Source organism: Ailuropoda melanoleuca, chromosome 6 (genome assembly GCF_002007445.2).
Source record: "Ailuropoda melanoleuca isolate Jingjing chromosome 6, ASM200744v2, whole genome shotgun sequence".
NCBI classification, from domain to species: domain Eukaryota; kingdom Metazoa; phylum Chordata; class Mammalia; order Carnivora; family Ursidae; genus Ailuropoda; species Ailuropoda melanoleuca.
In genome coordinates, this window is record NC_048223.1 from 90,720,851 (window position 1) to 90,743,256 (window position 22,406).

The 22,406-nt window shown below is 40.3% G+C and overlaps 1 protein-coding gene across 10 annotated transcripts in view; it reads left to right on the forward strand.

Moving 5' to 3' along the window:
- The window catches only part of MARCHF8 (membrane associated ring-CH-type finger 8), a 117,979-nt gene that overhangs the window by 80,430 nt on the left and 15,143 nt on the right, over nucleotides 1–22,406 (forward strand). For all 10 annotated transcript variants that reach the window (XM_034662866.1, XM_034662869.1, XM_034662862.1 and 7 more), the window contains one exon: nucleotides 11,125–11,175. In XM_034662866.1, coding sequence (XP_034518757.1) covers nucleotides 11,125–11,175 — 51 coding nt within the window. The remainder of the gene's footprint in view (nucleotides 1–11,124; nucleotides 11,176–22,406) is intronic.

Sequence of the window (22,406 nt, forward strand, 5' to 3'; positions counted from 1 at the left end):
GTGTAATTTTTGGCTCTCTATGAGGTGCATATATGTTTATAATTGTTACATTTTCATGATGGGTTGACTGTCTTACAATAAATATCCCTCTTTATCTCTAGTATAATTTTGTTAAGTCTGTTTTGTCTGATATTGGTTTAGTCTTTTCAGCTTTCTTATGGTTACTGTTTTTGCAGTTTTATCTTTTTCCTTCTTTTAACTTTAATCCTATTTGTAATTTTCAGTGTAAAGTGTGTCTTCTATAGACAGTGTACCCTTGTATTTTTGTCCACTGCGATAATTCATTTTGATTGGACTGTTAATATTTATTGCTGTTAATCTGGTTGATTTGTCAGTCATTTCACTTTTTGTTTTTTAATATCTCTTATGCCTTTTTTCTCTATTTCTCCTTTACTGCTTTGATTTGCATTAAGTGATTAAAGTTATCATCTTAGTGTTTGCTCCAGAGTTTAGTGTATACATTTTCTTAACAGAATCTAACTTCAGATTTATCATATTAATTTAATTCCATAAGGTATAAAATCATGCCTCCTATGTATCTCTATATCCTTTTTCCCTTTCTTGCTAATGTGGTTATACATGTTACATCTATATATGTTCCAAACCTAATAATACATTGTTGCAGTTATTAGTTTGTCATTTAAATAAGTAAAAGAAAGAGCATTTACAGAGTTTGTTCTTTGGAAGTTATTTACCATTTCTTGTTCTCATTTATTTCCTTGGATTTGAGTTGCCATCTGGTGTCACTTCCTTTTGCCAATACAGTTTTGTACCCACCTACCTCTTTTGTTTGTTGTTGTCAAATATATTAACATTTCTTTATGTTATAGGCCCAACAATACAATATATATATGTTTTTGTATAATTCCTTTTACAATAACTTAAGAGATGAAAGGACAAGAAGTATATATGTGTATACTGTCTTTTATTTTTATATAATTAGTTTTTCTGTCATTCTTTGGGTTTTTTTTCATATAGTTTCTAATTATTGTTTAGTGTTACTTGTTTTCAGCCTGAAGAACTTCTCTTTAATATTCCTTTTAAGGTGTGTCTGCTAGCATTGCATTCTCTCAGTTTTTGTCATTCTCGGTATCTTCTTGGTGCCTTTATTTTGCCTTCATTATTGAAGATAGGTTTGCTGGAATAATGTTCTTGGTTAAAATTCTTTTTCTTTCAGTTATCTAAATACATCTCTTCCCCCACTCCCCCTCAGTCTTCTTGCCTCCATGGTTTCTGATGAGAAATCAGCTATTAATTTTTGAGGGGTTTTGCTGTATGTAACTAGTTACTTTTCCCTTGCTGCTTTCAAGGTTTTCTTTTTGTCTTTCAGCATTTAATTTGTTGTGTTTGGATGTGGGTCCCTTTGCTTTTATCCTAGTACAATTTAATTTAGCTTCTTGGATGTGGAGAATGTTTTTATCAAATTCAGCCATTATTTCTGCGAATATTTTTTCTCCTCTCTTCTTTCTTCCTGGTACTCATGTTATGGATATATTGGTGTACTTAATTGTGTTCCATGTTTCTCTAAGGCTCCATTTGATTTTCTTTATTCTTTTTGATCTCTGTTCTTCAGATTACATAATCTCTTAGGATCCATTTTCATGTTTACTGATTCTTTTCTCTTCCAGGTCAGATCTGCTGGGATGAACTTTTTATTTCAGTTATTGTACTTTTTAATTCCACATTTTCCATGTTGTTCATTTTTTATGGTTTCTGTCTCTATTGCTTTCATCACTAGGATAAGATATTCTCATCGTATCTTCCTTTGCCTTTTTAAGTATGGCTTCTTTTAGTTCTGTGAACATATTTATAATAGCTACTTTGAAGCCATTGTATACTAAAGACAATTTGTGGACCCTCTGAAGGGCCTTTTTTGTTACCTCCCTTTTTTTCTGTTTGGGTCATACTTTCCTCTTTCTCTGAATGTCTTGTAATTTTTGTACTCAATGCTGTATATTTTAGATAATACTTTTTAGCATCTTTGAATTAAAATTCTTTCACCCTGCCCACCTCCCGTGGGTTGTTTCTTTAGTAACTTGGCTGGATTTTATAGTAAAACCTGTTTTCCTTACAATATATAGTCTCTGATTTTGCCTCTCAGGGGTAAGCCTTAGGCATGCATTCTCTCAAGTTGGGATGACTGTTTATATGACTGTTTATAGTGGTTTTTGACTGTCTCTCTCCCTGACCTATTACGTTTTCTTGTCTCTGTTGATTTCACGTTCAGTTTTTAGTTCCATTAACTGCAGGCTGATTGCTCTGCTATTTTGGACAGTTCCCTAGGGCATTATTCCATGGTCTGATCCAAGTAAATGCAGATTCCTTTGCTGCAGTTGTTTTTGAGGCCAGTATTTGAGGTTTCTTCCATCCTGGACTTTCTTAGTTGTCTCTGTCCCTGGTTTTCTGTGGTACACTTTTAGTCATTTTATGGTTTCACTTGTTGCTATCTTGTAGCTACTAGCCACCTAAAATGCCATCATTTTTGCCAGTACTATTAGGCTGAAATTTCTTTATATTCTATTCCAGCTAATGTTTGTTTCCTTAGAGATAGCTTAGGAGCTCTCTGTTCTTTTGGCCTGCCTTTCTACCTTTGCAAAATCTAAGCTTGTCCTCTGGAGCTGGGGGAAGGTGATTGTACCTGCTTTATGTAGGGCAGTAGCCTGTAGCTTTCTTGGCTTGCTGTGTTGGTGTGGAACTTCCACCCTATCAGTCTGTTGGGTTGAGCAAAGATGGGCTGCATTACACCCAGTGTGTCATGCCTAAAGTAGAGCTTCTACTTCACTAGTGGGCACTGTACAGAAGGGAGCCCAGACCTACTTTCAAGTCACTTTTGCTTGGAGCATGGCTTCCAGAACATGGAGTTGGTAGAGTAGAAGGTGTAATGCTTGGGGCCTGCCCCTCTCTCTGGAGATGCTTTTCTGTTCTTTTGGGAGCTCTGGGGAAAGGGAGGTATTTTTTCTTGGCTGTATCCTCCCAGAGTGGAGCTTCTGTCAGCCTGAGGATGGACTAGGTTGTGGCTCAAGTAACACAGATTCCTGCTGTTCATACCAAGGTGTAGTCGATTTTCTTGAATAAGTGTTTCTCTATTTGCTGTATGACCATAGAATAGTTTCTGATATCTTAGGAATTAAGGGTGCCATTTTACTTTTTATCTTCGGTTCTCTCTCTCTCTCTCTCTCCCCATCTTTCTTCCTTCTCTTTTTCTTACCATCATGTGGACTACTTGAAGAATTTTAAGAATTTCTTTTTGTTTTATGTTTGGTGTTAATGAGTATATCTCTTTGTGTAGCTTATTTAGTGCTTATCTTCGGAAGTTTAATGTATTTCATATATCTTATGTCTCTTTAACTTTGGGAACATTTTGAAGACAATTATAATGATACTTTGATTTCATTTTCTGCTCATTTTAATATGTTTGTCACTTTTAATTGACTATTCTTATTATAGATTATGTGTTTTATTCCATTTTTGCATATCTGGTATAGATCATTTCTACTGAATACCAAAGGGCAGTGGTTGACTCAGGGCAAAGCACTTCTGTGATTGAGTTGCTCAGTTAACTAGTCAATTTTAATGGAATATAATTTTTACTTGAAAGAATTACTGGCAGTCAAACTCTAGTTTATTCTGACTTGGATATTTGGCAGACATTTTCTCTAAATTGAATGAATGAGCCAATCTTTCCTTTCAAGTAACAGTTTTTGTTGCCAGTGAAAAAATTGGAAGTCTCTAAGCAAAAATTAGGATTTTGGAAAACTTGTATCCACCACTGTGAGCTTGGTAGCTTTTCAATAATTACGGACTCTGATGGTCATATTAATGAATGTGATTTTTTTTTCATATTGCATAATGAAATGTGTCAGTCTTGGAAAATTTGCATAACCCAGTGAACCAGTAATTTCTAAATGACCAATTTAGTGTGATATTATAAAGTCATACATGATTAAGAGATCAATTCAAAGTAGAAAATGGACCAGTTGATTTTAATAGAGTATTAACAATTTATTAATATCATTTTAGAGTGTACATCACAGCTAATTACTTGTTGAGTTTTTGTGTAGTACAAAGAATATCCAGTTATCTCAAATGGTTATTAAATACACATTCCTTTGATAAATACATAAACTGTATAAGGCCAAATTTTCTTCATTTATTTCAGTCAAAACAACAGAGGAGATTGAATGTACAAGCAGATATGAGAATTCAGCTGTCTTCTATTAATTGGACAATAAGAAGATTTACACAAATATAAAACTGTGTTGCTCTGTTCACTTATATTTTTTTTTCAGAAAAATAGTTGTTTTTCATAGAAATGTTATTTATATTAACTGGGTTTATTATTCTAATTGAATTAAGAGATTCATATTTTAAAAATTGTTTTAACTTCTAATATGGCAAATATCAATATATATAATCCACATAAACAAAAGGTTTTGGGAGTCCTCAGTAATTTACATTGTAAAGGTGTCCAGAGACCAAAAAGTTGGAGACCTCTATGTATACTTTTTCTCCTCATGATCCCAAGGTGACTGTTGCACCTCCTGGCATGACATCTTTATTCCAGGGTAACTCAGGAAAGAAGGAATGCTGGGGAAAGGAGCAGTGGCTATATCAGGAAAGCAGAATGTTCTCCCAGAAAACCTCAAGTTTAATGTCTTTAGGGAGAACTTTCTTACATATTTACCCTTAATTGCAAAATAGAGTGAGAGTGTGAGAACTTTTGTTGGGTCCATTGCTGCTCAGAACAAATTTGTTCTGTTGGTAGGGATGGATAGTGGGTAGATACATAGTATGTGTTACACAATTTTTTTGTTTGCTTTTTTTTTGCTTGTTTGCTTGTTGTTGTTGTTGTTGTTGTTGTGTGTGTGTGTGTGTGTGTGTGTGTGTGTGTGTTTTAATGACTGGTCCTGGTCAGAGTTTCAGGGAAACTCCCACATGAAGTTTTATTGTTTGACTCCTTTATACAAAATCCTCAAAACTTGCTTAGACATCTCACCTCATTGTCTTCTCGTTAATTCTTGACTTCTACTTTCCAGGGCGTATTTGGTCTCTGTGGGCTCTGCATCTCCGTTCTACCCTCAAGGTACATTCTGTTGGAGCCACACATGGACTTGCAAAACACCATTGACAGGACTGAGTAAAATTGTGAAATGTCCCTTATTCCTCAACAGAGCTTCTCTTTATCTTTGTGATTTGGTAACTTCTTACATTAATAAAACTTTTCTTTCTCACACCCTCAGACTCAGTCTTTCCCAGTGTATGTATCAGTCTGTTTCCTGATTGATTTATTTGTATTAACTCAATTGTAAGCTCACTACCATCTTTTATGCAGAAATTTACTTTTATAGTAGTCATGATTTGCCCTTTAAAAAATGAGTCATATTCAGTTATACCTCAATTAGAAAAATGAATCATAGCCTTTATGGATTATTCTGGCCAAGGATTTGGGACGAAACTTGCACCTTAAAGTGTAGTCTGGGGACCAGCACCTGGGAGTCACTTGGGAGCTTACTGGAAATGCAGAATCTCAACCCACCTCAGACCTAACAAATCACATTTTATGAAGATCCTTAAATGATTCAAATGCACAAAGTTTCAGAAGCACTGGTCTGAGGGAGACCACAAATAAGAAGAAGGTATGGAGCTGTGTTCTGAGGAGCTCTTCTTTTTAATGTAGACAAGAGCCCACCAAAGACACATGGAGGTGTGATCAAGCCAGGGGGCCATGTGCTATCACAGTGTGGCATCTCCTGGTGCCTTCTCTGAGGAAAGAAGGTAACAGATTTTGCTACCAGCAGTGAGGCTTTTATCTCTCCCAGGGTTATAAGATGGTAGACCCATTAAGCAGTGACTAACTATATTAAAGATTGATGAAAATAATTTGCTAAAGTTTGTATTACTTGGGCATTGAAACTCAGTTTCATACTGGAATGGAACTCTTTTTCTCTTCGGAATACCTAATTCTGGTTCTTGACATTGATGTTTGGTAACCTTTCCTTCTTTTCATTCAGAAACATGCCAGTGTAACTGTACGAAAGAATGGTGTCGTCCACTGTATCCTGATATAATTCGTGTTTGTGCTTTTAATGTTTTTAAACAATTTTTTAATTCATTTTCTTTCCCGGTTATATATTTCTCATTGAAACACTATTACAAAGAAATTCTGTGGTTAACATCATCATTAGAACAGGCTCAGGAGTCAGATTTATTTTTGTCCACGTTTTGTGCCTAATACAGTTGTTTGCATGTGTTAGTCAAATAGTAAATAAGTATGGAATGAATGAGTCACTGGTTTGAATGAATCTTGGTATTTGCTTCCTGAAAAATAGGTCTTTTATGGTCCTGAACTTCTTAGATTTTTTTCAGTTAGTCTGAATAAATGTAGTAGTGTTTAAGGGGGAAAAAAATGGTCTGTTGGAACTGAATTGTTAATTTCCTGCCAAGTAATGGAGAAGCAATTCTAAATGTTGACAGGTTTCAGGCTTTAAAACATCTGTATGTTCTGAGCCTAGATAATTTGATTTTTACCAATGTAAAATATTGAATTGTTCTAACAAGGAAAACGGGAGGATACAGACTTACATCATTAAATTTATTTCTCAAGTTCATAAGGTAAATAGCAACTTTTAGATCTCAGTCTGGATTTATGTTACCTTGCTTAACACCTAGGCCTCACCCCACCCCATCTCTATGGAATAATAAATGTCAAAAAAGTCAGGAATAGAAATTACTGCTTCTCCTAGTACCTCAGAACTTCTGGGTAGACTTCCAGGTGGTGTTAAACTGACCATTTCCTTTAAGGTAGTGGGTAATGTCATAGTGGTTATAATGATTTTCTGTACAGATATTCCAGGGCACATGGTATCTTTGTTTTAATTTAGCAAACTAAATTAAAATTTAGTAGTAAATTGCCAGTAAACGAGCCTTTAAACTTGAATTCACAGCAGTGCCCTGTGTTTGTTCATAGCACATTCTTGACTCATGAATGACACTTGAATGGTTACAGATTTACCTGTTCTGTGGACATAGAGACTCTCCACTCCCAGTGAGTGAATGCATGAATAAGATGAATGAATGAAATTTCTGATTCTTCTGGTTTTTTAGAAATAGTCTCTGGTGACATTGTCAACACTTACGCATACTTTATAATTTTGTTCTTTTCCTATAACTATCTAATTGACTAGCTTAAGACCAAGAAATATTCCATTGATGCTAAACATTTAATAGCAATGTCTGCATTGTATTATACTTAAGAGATTTGAACTTCTGTTTTCACTCAGATTTATAAAATAAGAGAATATAATGAAAATGCTAAAAAAAATTGCACAAACACATTGCTGTAAAGACAAGACAACATCGCTAAAACAAGTGCTGGCTGGCAGGCCACTTGGGAGCTCTTGAAATATTTCTTCACTAACATTTTAGGGGTGTCGAGTGTTCAGAAGCCAAGTGTACCAGTATCAAGGCAGTATGTCATTTGGTGGGTTGTGGGAAAGGGAAAAGTTAAAATTTTCTTGATTGTTAGTTCTCTTTAAAGAGAGACTTGGTGGAATGGAATCAACTCTTTTCAAAGCAGTTTTAAAATGATCCACTAGCTCCTTTGTACTTCAGACTGACCAAAAGAATTTTACCTGCTAATTACATCTCAACCTTCTCTGGTCTTCCCTATGGTTATTGCAAAGCATGTGAGATGAATAGAGAATATGATAATCTTAAAAATACAAGTGAGATAATCTCTTCCATTGGTAAAATTTCTGGTTTTGTTTTTTTTACTCATTTGGGTTTAGAGCAAGAAATATTGGATTCAGGGAGAGTTACTTTCTTATTTTTAGAAAATCAGATTTACATTTCGAACATTCGTTGATTTTTTTTTTTTTTAAAGAAAGTTATAGTGGGGAAGATTCTTGTATTATTTGCTAGGGCTACCATAAAAAAATAACCAGGCAGTGGGTGCTTAAGCAACAAGAATTAATTTTCTCACAGTTCTAGAGTCTAGAAGTCTGAGATTAGGTATCAGGTTTGGTTTCATCTGAGGACTCTTTCTTTGGCTTGCAGATAGATAGCTGTTCTTTCCTTCTCCCTGTGTCTTCACATGATATTATTCCCTCTGTGTGTACCTATGTCCTAAGTTCAGCTTCCTATAAGAACATCATTTTATTTTATTTTATTTTTATTTTTTTAAAGATTTTATTTATTTATTTGACAGAGATAGAGACAGCCAGCGAGAGAGGGAACACAAGCAGGCGGAGAGGGAGAGGAAGAAGCAGGCTCATAGCGGAGGAGCCTGATGTGGGGCTCGATCCCAGAATGCCGGGATCACGCCCTGAGCTGAAGGCATACGCTTAACCGCTGTGCCACCCAGGCGCCCCCACCATTCATTTTAGATCAAGTCCCACCATAATGACCTCATTTTAACGTAATTATCTCTTTAAAGACCCCATTTCCAAATATAGTCACATTCTGAATACTAGGGGCTAGAATTTAACATACAAATTTGGGGAGACACAATGCAGTTCATAGCAATTATGTATCAGGTCACTTTCAAAGCAGAAAGGATAAGGTAGGAAGTTATTCAAGAATTTCAAGTGAGAAATGAAGAGAACCTAAACCTCAGGCATTGACAGTAGAAATGTAAATGAGATTGGAGATCAGCAAGATAAATGTTCTCCACCCCCTCACTTTCAATCTGGAGGTGTCTGTGGGTCTAAAATGAGTCTCTTGTAAGCAGCATATCCATGGGTCTTGTTTTTTTATCCATTCAGATACCGAGTATCTTTTGATTGGAGTATTTAGTCTATTTACATTCAGAGTAATTATTGATGGATATGTGTTTAGTGCCATTGTATAACCTGTAAAGTTGCTGTTCCTGTGGATTGTCTCTGTTCCTTTCTATGTTGCTTTCGTCTCTCCTGCTCAAGGGTCTCCTTTAATATTTCTCACAAAGCTGATTTAGTGTTCACGAACTCCTTTAGTTTTTCCTTGTCTTGGAAACTCTTTATCTCTCCTTCTATTCTGAATGATAGCCTTGCTGGATAAAGTATTCTTGGCTGTATATCTTCCCATATAGCATGTTGAATATATCATGCCACTTTCTTCTGGTTTCTGTGGACACGTCTGCTGCTAACCTTATGTGCCTGCCCTTGTTGATTAAGTACCTTTTGTTCCTAGCGGCTTTCGGAATTCTCTTTATCTTTGTATTTTGCAAGTTTCACTCTGATATGTCTCCATGTTGACCTGTTTTTGTTGAATTTGAGGGGAGTTCTCTGTGCCTTTTGGAGTTTAATGCCTGTTTCCTTCCCCAGATTAGGGAAGTTCTCAGCTATAATTTGTTCAAATAAACCTACTGCCCTTTTTTTCTCACTCTTCTTCTGGGACTCCTATGATGTGGATATTGTTGCGCTTCATGGATTCGATGAGTTCCCTAAGTCTGTACTTGTGACCTAATAGTTTTCTTTCCCTCTTCTTTTCAGTTTCATTATTTTCCATAATTTTATCTTCTATATCACCTATTCATTCCTCTGCTTCTTAAATCCTCATTGTGATTACATCCAGTTGGTTTTGCATCTCAGTCATAGCATTTTTTATTTCAGCCCGACTAGTTTTTAGTTCTTTTATCTCTGCAGGATCAGGGTTTCTCTGGTGTCTTCTATGCTTTTTCAAACCCAGTATTCATATGACAGTTGTTCTAAATTCTTATTCAGACTTATTGCTTATATCTGTTTTGAGCAAATCCCTGGCTGTGATTTCTTGTTGATCTTTCTTTTGGGGAGAATTTCTCTGTCTTATCATTTTGTCTAGGTGTTTGTCTTTTGTGTGTTACGAAATCTTGTTATGTTTTCTGCTCCTGAGAGTAATGCTATGTTAAGAAGGGGGTCATATACTGTCCAGGGCTTGGTGCTTCAGGAAGTGTTTCTGGTGTATGCTGTGTGCACTCCACTATGGTGTTTTTGCTACTCTTTCCTACAGGTCCGTCCTCTGCAGAGTTCCCCCTTGCTTGCGTAGGGAGTGTTTGGACCTTTAACCAAGTGTGCTTTGATTTGTTTATTAAAATAAGCCTGGAAAAGAAAAAAGAAAAAGCCTGATCCAAGACAAAAGGAAAATGAACAAAAATGCCAACAGACAAACAAAAAACTATAAGTCTGATTCCAAAGGAAAAGAAAAAAGAAAGTCTGATCCAAAAAATGAGGAAAGGAAACAAAACAAAAAACTATAAGCCTGATTCTAAAGAAAAAAAAGAAAGCCTGGTCCTATTTCCACCAGAACTGAAGCTAATGCTTTGGAGCACTGTATGATCAGTAGACTTAGTACATGCAGGGGGCCTGTGTTGGTCCTCTGGGGGAAAGGTGCATTGCACTCTCTGGTGGCCCGCAGTCAGACCTGCCCTAGTAAAGATGTCCCTGCCGGCCCAGGGGGTGAGGCTTGGTGTAAGTGGCTCCAGCTTCTCCTGGGGGCATCGTGTTGCTAGCTTGCTCGCTGAAGTCTGACTGTGCTCGTGGGTGGGGGTAGAGGGGTGGATATTGGAGATTGAGAGACATTAAACAGGAAGAATTTGATACAAGACTTTGTGACTAAAGGTGGAGGAGGCTAGCATGACTCTCAGATTTCTCTAATCCAGGAGGAGAAACAGGCTTGAGGGAATAGATGTGAGCTGTGGGATGTCCCTGTTGAGTACCCAACACTTTGACAGCCAAACGACCTGGGTGGGGTCAGCTATCCCACATTCTTCTTCCTAATCCTACAGTGGCTCCTCACAGCATGGACCACATCAGATAAAACTCAACATGCAGTTTTTTGCCTCTGAACCTCCATTTGAATGTGTCTTAAGACTCTTATAGCTCTTTTCCATCCACACCATGGTACTCAGCAATAAAAAGGAAAAGCTATTGAAAAAAAAAAAGACACTTATAGCTCCTTTTATTTTTAGTTAATTACAAATTCCTGTTCTTGTTAACTTAAGTTTCTTTAAGGCAGGGACTACTGTTTCATTCATTTTTGCTAGTACATAGTAGTTTGCGCTCAGCAAATTCTCGTTGAGGGAATGATTGTTAGGAGGATTGTTTTGAATAAATACTTGTTCTCTGCACATTTTAATTGATACTTAACACCTCTTTCCTTTTCTTGCAGAATGAGAAGACTTTGGGACATTCCATGAGTCATTCAAGTAACATTTCTAAGGTAGAGTGCCAGTGAAATATGTTATTTTTGTAGTTTGGGGTTTGGTTTCCTCTCTCTTGCTTGTGTTTATACTCTACTTTTCAATATGCGAAGTTATTGATACAGTTCTTTAATCTGCGTTAGGTCCATACAATGAGGTATATGGCTGTTATGTTTTTCTAGCGAGGCAATTCTGAATGTGTGTTGTGGTTAGTGACTAATAGGAGAAAACCCTGTTTCTTCCAGTGGGAATCATTTACTCTCAGGTTAAAAAAGATCTGAGAGAGTCACCAGAGAATCTGTGCCCTCAGTTAGGCGCGCATTCAACTGACAGTAACAAAAAGCCAACTCTGGTGACCTCAATAATTATTGATTTATGTGGTCCTGATGACAAAGTGTGTCTGGAGATAGGTGGTTCAAAGCTGATGCAGTTGCTCACAGGTGTTGTCAGGGACTCAGGCACTTTCTGTCCTCTCTGTGCCACCTTTCTTAGCATATTGTCATCCTCATCCTGCTTTAGTACCTCATGGTCTCAAGATGGGAGCTGGACCTCCAGGTACCACGCCCGTAGCCTTGGCAGGAATAAGAAGAATGATGAAGGATGGAGGGGTCTGTCAGCTGAGAGCGACCCTTTTGAGAGGGAAGGCAGAAAGCTTTCCCAGAAGCTTCAGCCAGCTGCCTGACTTCTGCTTACATTTCACTGGCCAGAACTGGATCACAGAGTTACCTCCAGTTGGAAAGTGGCTAGGAAAATGAGGGCCGAGAGGGTGAATCGGCCATCCGACAGCACCACACGTCTGTGGTGTAGTCACTCGACTAACCTGTCAGGACCATATGAAGGGGCTATGGGTGACCCAGGAGCCAGCAGGCAAACTTGTTTGCCGGCACTGCTCATTTCTCAGCATAGATGCAGGCTCTGGCCAACCTGTCATCCATGCAGTATGTCCATGTAGGTTCCTTGCAGAGGTGGGCCTTCTCCCCATGCCTGTGTCAGCTGGCCAAACACTGACACAGATCCTGACAGGAAGATCTGAACAATGTGACAAAACCTGGCCTGCTGTTTTAGGCCTCCTGAGTACTCAGAAATAAACAACCACATTATTGCCATTTTAATTTACAAACTATACAGATACTCTCATTTGTATCACCCCCCCCCTTTTTTTAACTAAAAAGTAGAATCTGGCAAATTGAGACAGTCAGTCTGTTTTTAGGCATATTTCTTATCTCACCATATCATCCATCCATTAATTTTGCATAAAAAGAAAAGTCCATAGTGCTCAGTGTGACATTGGAGGCCATTTAGAGTGTCCTTGGTGCATTCCTGATCTGATCTCTGCCCCTTCTCCCCGAGAACCGCCTTTCAAGCCACGGGCTTTGGCTATCTCAGATAAATACCTTTCAGCAAATAATTCCTCCTGTTCCAGCCTCCATTTCTTTTCTTTTGCTGTTCGTTCAGCTAGGAATATGGGAGTTAATGAAACTGTGCCGTGGTAGGTAGGTCATTACTGTCTGCGTTAAATGGCCAGTTTTGCCCTATCCCATTTGAAGGAGCTGTCCAACATTTAAGCATCGAGAAAAGTAAGAAGATACAGATCCAAATGGCCTGTCTGGTTAAGTTGAAGTAAACATTTTAAAAGTACATAGTAGCATTCATTGCCTTGCCCCAGTGGTGAGGGCAGTTCTGAAGGAGGGCAACACCCTGGGCCTCAACTATATGTCTGTTTGTTTATGGTTTGAGTAGGATTTTATTTGACAGAAAGTTTCCTACTATAAATGTTTAAAAAACATTTTTGCAAACCACTGGCTTACAGTGTCTATAGGAAGATCTTATGGGCCTGGTGCAGATTGGGTTGTGATATTCTGAGTTGCTCCGTGATAGTTTTGGAGTTAGATGGACAAGGATTTACTAGCCATGTGACTGTGAGGAAGGAATACTTCTTTGAACTTTAATTTCCTGATGAGTAAAATTAGAGAGTAATACAACCTTCAGGGTTGTGAGTCTTGAGGGTAATGTTTGCAAGGAACCCTAGGGCAGCTCCTTCATTGCAGTGAATCAGTGAACTAACTGTAGTCAAACTTTGTTGAGCCCTGGTGATCTTAGGTGGATTGGGTCATGATAGTCCTTGATGATAGCTGTTATTATTTTATTACTGATCAAAGGCAGGACTGCATACTTTAATATAAATATCAACTGGGGTGGAAATTAGGAAATCTAATAAAAACTCTGGCCTTTTCCTTTCTCCCTTCTTGCATACATTTTTGTGTGTTCTTTGTGCCAGGCACTGAGCTGGGTACTGGCATAAAATGATGAGCGAAACAAACAAGGCCACTGATGTGGTGCTTTCCTGTGGGCAGGGTTGTCTTAAAAAGCAGTTTTAGCTCCACACTTTCTTTTAGGAGCAGGGTAACTGTGAAAGCCTCACAGCTTTCTGCCACAGAGTAGGGACAAGAAGATGTGGGCCTCTTCCATTTTCAAAGCAGGAGTTCCTGCACACTGAACTGGGGTCAGAGGGAAATCTCAGAAGTGGTGTGTTTTGCACACATTACTTCCCAGTGAACCATCAGCATGAAATTTTGTTGCAAAATGTACCCCTCTGAAATAAGAAAGTTGTATAATGTGGAGTTGTTAGGCATGAACCAGTTATGTGGGGCTGAGGGAGGGAGGGCAGGACTGCTATGAAAGATAACTTTGTTTTTGATAATGCAGTTCTTTCTTGCAATATTTATAAAATGAGCCTGTTGTTTGAGGCCACTTTAGGCCATGGCACATAAAACTCTTTTTAGTATAGTAGATATACTTAAGCAGATGCTTCATACCCTTGAGACAGAAGTTACAAAAAAAGGTTAGAACACAGACATGTTTTATGCTACTTGAAATCTCCATTGTCTGTCTTGGGAGACCTTTTCTGCGGACTCAGCCTCCAGCTGAGTTCAGTGCTGGTCTGTGTCCAGGGTGGTCAGTCACCTGCAGTGTGCATTATGCTCCCTCAGTTTACCGCTTACTGGTAACTGAAGTTACATGAAGTCGAGGTTGAGAGCAGGTAAAAATAAACCTTCCATCTGTCTCCTTGTGTTCATCTAGATCTTGTTACAGAGCGATGGGGTGTCTCATTCATTGTTTGTTGAAGGCTCCCCACGTTTTGTTGTAGCCTCAGAAAGCATGCTCCCCTTTCAAAGAAGGAAACAGGCAGGTTAGATGGGGTGTGCGAGAGCCTGCTAGATGGCTCCTCTGGCTTTAAAATGGGCATCCAGGTGTGATCCTCTTAGTTAATTAAATTAAGGAAGAATATTGGGACATTTAAGCAGTTTTGATCATAGTCTTCACCCAGTCCTTTGTTTTGTATTAATGGTAATGACGTTAAGTGGGTATCATTTATTGAATGTTACAAGTGCAAGTTTTCATGAAATTTGTCACCTCGTCCTAGTGGCCCATCCTGAGCATCTAAATCGTCCCCTAGTCACCTTTTCCTGTTTTATTTTCAACAGAGCACCTATCGCCCCCTGAGGTTTTAGTGATTTTTTTTCTGTTGCCCCTTCGCCCCAGCAGTAAGTTCCATGAGGCTAGGGGTTGTGTTTTGTTTAGCGGTAAATCTTCAGAGCCAAGGATAGACTGTAGCCCTGGAGTGGCTCCGTACATGCTTGTTGAGTGGATGTTTGCATAGTGCTGTGCGAGACACTTGATATCTAGCCCATTCCTCTCCATCATCACAGCCATGTCCTGGGCCCAACCCTCCTGGACTACTGCAGTAACTTTCTAAGAATTTGCCTGTATTCTTGCAACCTCCCAAATCAGCCTCCCCCAGCAACCAGGTAAACAGAATCCTAATGCTTCTTATTTAAGTCTTCAGTGGCTTCTTATTGCATTTAGAATAAGATTCAAACTCTCTACCTTGATGTGCCAGATCTGAGGTGATCTGGTCCTGGCCACTCATTCATTTAAAGCACTTACCGTAGTTTATAGTACTTTGTAGCAATATGTGGCCAATCCTTTATTTTTTTAAAGAAGCAGCAGAATTGCCCTCTGGGAAAAGACCTGTTCTGTTGACCGAGTGCCCAGAGAAGCTGAGGTGCGATGAGATCCGCTGGAGGCGTGCTTGGGGAAAGGGGGGGGGGGCACTTGAATGCAGCTCTCCATGCAGCCCCACCTTGACCTTTGCCTTGCTGAGGGGTCCTTGATCATGTGGGCCAGCAGTGTTCTCCAGGCAGGAGCCATCTACACTCCACCCTCACCCCATGCATTACCCGTGCTGCTGTTTAATCATTTTCTATCAACTGACTGACTCTAATTAAACTTGTTTGCGGTGAGAATTTTGTATCCCTCTATGGTATTGGAAATCACATTTTTGATTTGCTAGTTTTCTGATGTGTAATTAAAACATAGCTATTAAAAATATGTTCCTGAGTATGTCCCCTAAACTCCTCCTCTGGCACCCACCGCTGCTCCTGGTTCTGCCCTTTGTGAACTAGTGCTCTGATGGACAAGGGGGTTTGGGAGGCTGTGTGGTGGAGAGAAGGGAGGGGTGCAGGGGGCGTGTCTCTGCTGCCGGAGTGTGCTGTGCAGCGTCTCGCTCTCAGGTGACCATCACTCCCAGGCGAATTTGGAGCTTGGGCTGGTGAAAGGAATGCAGTGAGGTACTGAGCAGAGCCTCAGGGTGGACTCAGGCGACCACTTGTGGCAGGCCTGCCACATCAGAGTGAGGTGGTATGCTCCCTTGTCAAGGGGAGCCGTACCACGGTTGCCCCCCACCTAAAGGCTCTCTCATCACCCTGCACAAGATATCCTCAGCATGAGGTATTGTCATCTGTAACATAGATGAGGGGGCCCATTGTAGCCTATATGAGGATTACATGAGTTTAGATTTTGTCCCGCACTTAGCTCTATGCCAAGCATTGTGCTCTGAATGCTGAACCAAACAGAGAAGAGTAAGCAGACCTCCAGAAAATATGGGCAGCTGGAGAGAATTATCATGAAGGTAAAAGATAAGAGGCTGAGGAAGAGAATGACAAGGAACCAAAGTTTAGAAGGGCTGCTTGGGGAAGGTGTGGCTGAGGAGAGGCTACTTATAGTAGACATAAACAGTGAAAAGGAGCCAGGCAGGATGGGATTAAACTGTAGAAAACTGGTTGTCACCTCCCTGAGAAATCCAAAACAATAGGTAGAAATGAAAGACAGATGAACTGGAAGTGAAGACTGTCCTAGCTGCCCAATTGCAGGGTGCCTGTCAACCATGTTGGCTGGGGGCATTCCAGTGAGGACCAATGTACTTTGGCCTAAAATTCTTTAAAGAAAGGTTGGAATTCCCTGGGGGATACTTGAACTCACTCAGTCCCACTGGAATTGTTTTAGGCACCAGGAGTTTGCTTGGCCTGGCTCATTGTAGGGGCTGGACTTTTTAGAGCCTCTGCTCAGGCCTCTCATAGCACACAGACATGGCATTAGTTTACCTTGAGGGAAGCATTCTCATTTGACCCTGAGAACTGGACTTGGTCCAGGTGACAATTTCTCGAGCAAGTTCATGATTGGTAGCACTTATAAGGAGATGGTAGTGGTAAGCTAGACATACATCATGAAGACTAGAGCATGGGTACTGTCCTTTTCTGCGGTCAGGCAATTAAGAATACTAGGCTCTGACATTTGCTGAAGGCTGGTGCCTAGTAGAATATTTTAGAGCTCTGTGTACTTTTATTCAGATACCATGAGTATTTTGTGCCTCTGGTTAATGAGGTATTCCTGGGTACAAGTCAGACCAGACCTGTTGAACGAGCACCTAAAATTCTTGCTGTTCTATTGTTTGGCAAGCAGATCTGAGTGAATTTAAGCATTGGCTCTCCTAGATCTCTTGAATATTTTTTAGTTATTGCTGCCATTAGATAGGAATGAGTTGTAGTAGAATGTCATGTGTAGACGTAAATACAGCCTTAGGAGGGATGACACATACTGTGGTATGGTTGTCAGGACCGGTGTCTGCTTCTGTGTGTTTCTGAATAGAAAGTTTGACCAGTGACAGACTTAGGTTGCTCAAACTTATAGGTTAAGTATAAGCCAAAATATACCTTTCTTAATTTATATTGAAGAAAACATCTATCCAAAGACAAGATACTTACTTTCCTGTGGTGGGAACAGGGAAGTAACTCGGAGGAGTTGAGTGGCGTCCGATATGGTATAGCCTCCCTTGGGATCCTGATGGAGTGCCATGGGCACTGTTTTGCTATTTGGCTCACCTTTTACAGAGATTGACCATATTTTCATATATTTTTTCTTCTGACTGCTTATAATTTCATTTTTGGCTAAAGCTTTAGACCATGGTTTTCAAAACTTGGTTCTGAGTCTTCTTGAGGGGAAAGGGGCAAGGTTAAAACCAGTGTCATAATAGCAGATTATTTAATTGCCTTTTTCTCTCTTCCCCTCTCAGGAGCGTACAGTGAAGCTTCCTGAGGCTGTGTAGCATGTGAGATGGCATCTTGCCTCTGACACTGGTGGAATGTGTGCTGGTGGCCTTGTGTTTTTTAAAATTTTTCTCTTTAGAAAGACAGAGGAGGGGAGGGGCAGAAGGAGAGGGAAAGAGTGAATCTTAAGCAGGCTCCATGCCCAGGGAGCAGCCAGACTCAGGGCTCAGTCTCACAACCCTGAGTTCATGACCTGAGGTGAAATCAGGAGTTGGATACTTAACTGACTGAGCCACCCAGGTGCCCCCTTTTGTTTTAAAGTTTTCTAATATAGTAAAGGTTGATTGATGTAACACACATGAACACAAGCTCTTTGGGGGCCTCAGTAATTTTTTAGAGCATAAAGGGGTCCTGAGACCAACAAGTTTGAGAACCTGCTTTACACCTATGTATAGGCGGTCACAGCAGAGAGTACTTGTTTTATTCATTCAACAATGTTCCTTGAACACCTACTGTGTGCCAGGCACTATGCTAGGCTAATCAACAGTGGCTTCTGAGTTAGCATATTATTCCAGAAGCATCTTTTTATAAACCTTGGTAAGTGCTATGCAAGAAAAGAATAGGGTTATAAGGACAGTGAAAAGCCCCTTTTGATGAGAAATCTGAGGAGGGGTTGGTCATGCTGGATGGGGTGTGGGAGCATCCCCAGGAAGAGCAGGGGGGTCTGGAGTGCTAGGTGACCCAGCACCATGATTTTGGACCTTTTTTATGGTTACACTTGTACTTTCTGGGAATGCGAAGCTATCTTTGCTCAGAAATCATTGCCTTCAATGTAATCTTTTGAAAACCAACTGTATTTGTAAGGTTCCCAACAAGAGCTAAAAGCCTGCTTTGGAAGATGAGCCATGAGAAAGTCCTTTCAGTTGTTGCTTTGCCTCTAACAGTGTTGTGATATATGCCCTCCATTGTGTTGGGGATGTATTATTATTCCCGAAATTCTAACTCTCTCTAAAAGGCCACCAGAGAAAAGAATTCAGTGTTAGCACTACTTGCTACACAATAATGAGAGTCATTTATAATGGAACTCGTTTGAGAATTCAGTAGTTTTATTGTGCACTCTCCTCCATGAATCCTATATTGTATATATTCAATATTTACTTTCTTAATGGTCAGTTTTAATTAATTGCCATTGTGAAAGCTTGTTCTTGGCACAGCCCTTCATCAAGAGTCAACATGTATTTATCAGAGCAGCCACAGAACTGGCCTCTCCTTCAATTGTAGCTCATGTTCGAAATTGAATACAAATGGGTATTTATAGAAATCAGAGTCTTTATTTATAAGGAAGCATTTGTTTTCTCAGAGCAACTTCTGTACTAAGCAGCAAGTTTGCTGAAATGCAATCTCAGTCTGTATTGCAGTGTCTAAACACCAAGCTAGACTTTATTTGGCTTTATTTATATGAAGTCAGGCCTGCTGAGCTGGCAGTGAGGAGCAGATTCTTTTTTTTTTTTTTTTTTTAAAGATTTTATTTATTTATTCGACAGAGATAGAGACAGCCAGGGAGAGAGGGAACACAAGCAGGGGGAGTGGGAGAGGAAGAAGCAGGCTCCTAGTGGAGGAGCCTGATGTGGGGCTCGATCCCATAACGCCGGGATCACGCCCTGAGCCGAAGGCAGAGGCCCAACCGCTGTGCCACCCAGGAGCCCCGAGGAGCAGATTCTTATCTGCTGGTTTGGGAGGGAGGGAGGCCAGCAGTAGCGTTTAATAATGTACTAAGGACTAAGTAAGTGTCAGGTAGTCTGGTGAGCACCCTTTCTAAGATGCCCCACCCTGATGCCCAGACCCTGTGTTTGTGATGAGGCATCATTCCCAGGATATTATGTTGTATGAATGGAATCACAGGAGCTCTTAAAAGCAGAGCACTTTCTCTGGCTGGTGGCAGAGAGGACAGGAGAGATTGGGAGTAAGAGCGGACCTGAGAATGGGGAGGGATCAATGGGGACCCAGCCTGCAAGGAACCGCATCCTGCCTACAGCCTGAACGAATGTGGACGTATTTTCTTCCCCAGAGCCTCCAGAAAGGAGGGAGACCCTGAGCAAAGGACCCCATCACACTGTGTGTCAGATGCAACACTCAGGTGATTTTCAGCCGCTAAGTGTGTGGTATTTTGTTGCACAGCGGTAGAAATGTAATATGGGTGGAAACGCTGTCCTTGTGGAGGGAAGTCCGCCCTTCTCAGGCACCGCCAGTGCTCCCACCTCTGAAATCTCTGTGCTGACAGTGTCACATGCTCTCTTGCTTTAGCCTTCCTCTTTTCCTTCTTTCGGTATTTTGTATTTGTAGAAATAGAGTAGCATAATGACTTTCGAGTTATTTTGATCATGATCTTTGGTACAAAACAGTTTTTTTTTTTTTTTAAGATTTTACTTATTTATTTGACACAGAGAGAGACAGCCAGTGGGAGAGGGAACACAGGCAGGGGGAGTGGGAGAGGAAGAAGCAGGCTCCCAGAGGAGGAGCCTGATACGGGGCTCGATCCCAGGACCCCAGGATCACGCCCTGAGCCGAAGGCAGACACCCAACGACTAAGCCACCCAGGCGCCCCAGTACAAAAGAGTTTTTACATTGAAACTCCGTTTACCTCACAAACAACAACTGAAAGAAAAAATTCCTCCAAAAGACTTAATCCTTAGGATGTCAGATGCATTCTGACATCTTCTATTTTATTTCATTTTTAAAAAGTATAGATCATGACTCACTAACTCAGTTTCTTCCCCGGCTTTTCCAGAGTTGGAAAATTGGTACAGTTGGTTGTGCCTCTCTAGTTTTATTTTACTTCTTAAACTTTTAATCACGTATTATTTAAAAAATGAATTTGTGGTTAGGAAATACGTGTTCATCGTAAAAGGGGTGTAATGGTTGGGAAGGGTCTCCATTGAAGTACTTGTTTCTCCGGCCCAGGGTCCCTGGTCTCCTTCCATGTTTCAGAGGAAACCACTATTAGGAGCCTTCCATTGATTAATAGTCTGCGCGGGCCAACACACAGGGCATGGCTTTCCCCTCCTCCTGTCCCTCCACATCCCCAGTAACTAGGCAGAACAGTACCTTTCCCTTTGTTGAATGACAGCCTAGTGTTCCTCTCTGTCAATGTAGCAGTATTGACTCAGTCACCTCCACGCTCACTGGCACTGAGGTTATGCCAGGCGATTGCTCCCCCAAACAGTGCTGAACAAACCTATTTGTGCATATGTGTGAGGATGAATTCCTGAAAGAAGAATTGCCGGGACAAAGAGAATATGCATTTGTAATTTAGAGAGTAATTGCCAAATTGCCGTCTTATGGAGTTAAGCAATTTGCTTTCCCACCAGCAGTGTATAAGCATGGCTGTTTTCCCACACATTTGCCAACACAGGTATTAGATGATAAAAAAAAAACAACCAAAAAACACAGACTTTTTTGTTGTTGCTGATGGTACATCTCATTGTAGTTTCAATTTGTGTTTCTCATCGTAAGAGAGGCTAAGCATCTTATGTTTTAAGAGCCACCTGTACTTCCTTTCCTCATTTTTTTCTGTTAAGTTTGAGGTCACTTATAAACGGGAGCCCCACTTGCCTCTTACCTTCCTTATCCAGTCTTTCTTCAAATTGCTCCTGGCTTAAAAGCAGATGAACCCAGCCAGACCATTTCTTGTGGCCCTATACCTGTTGATGTAAAGCAGATGAGTGAATTCACTTTTGTTAGGGGTATGAGCCCCAGATGTTTAAAAGTAGCTTTGCCAGTAAATGAAAAGAAAACCCACTGAGGGTTTACAGCAGAGAAGGAGGGGAGGTGGTGGTAAAGAGGGAGGATGGGAAGTAACCTATTGGAAGGAGTAGGGGAAGGAAGTGAAGCAAGAGGAGAGCCAGGGAAGGTTCGGCTGGCGTCCTGCAGTGCGAAAGTCCCTCTGATGTGAAATTGCTAAGTTCCTGGCATGGACGGAGAAATGTCCTTGATGAGTCTGTTATGATAGCCCTTTCTATGGCAGCAAATTCTCGCAAAAGGAAACGCCAGCTTCTACCAAAGCTATATGGGAAGTTTTCCTTTGGTTGTTTTTGACAGCCTTGATAAAATAATTTAGAACAATGAGTGTGATAGAAAAGACAACTGACAAATTGTCTGAAATTGTCATTCCTAAGAAATAAAATCAGCTGGGATTTAGGCCTAGATGGAATCCAGAGGTTTGTTTGCATAATTGATTACGACATCTTAAGAAGAGGGGGTTTTTTATAAAAATTTTTTTGCAGTGAGATTGTTTTACATTCCTTTACATGACCGGAAAGTCTCTTGTTTGAGAACACACAAGAGCTTTAGGAACACAGGCCTTTAGTTTTTTCAACACATGGGAATGTTCTCATTATGAGCATTTACACATACTTTTATCAGCAACAGTCCTGTGTGGTCTGATCTTGTAGAGGAGAGAGGGTTCTCTCCTTTTCCCTTAAGGCGAGTACTGCTGGCCCATAGCCTCCCCCACACCACCTGCCCGCTGCCCTCAGGATGAGTGGGAGAGCTGTCTAGATCTCCAAGTCTCTGAGGGGTCTGCTGGCCCCTGACTTATCTTGACTTCCCCAGTTGGACCCTGACACTGCTTGAACTGTGTTTGTAGGTTTCATTTTGTCCTTGCTGTTGACAATCAGTCCAGTCTTTTAAATCCTTATTCGTAGGTTGATAGATTTTACTCAGCTTGATACCAGCAACGAGTTAAGCTCTTTAAAATTGTTGATGCTGTGCTTTGGTGATCATTTTACGTATGGACTGGTCCTGAACTTCAACGTGGTCTCCTCTTTAGCTGGAACAGCAGGAGCCTCTTACGAGATCTGTGATGG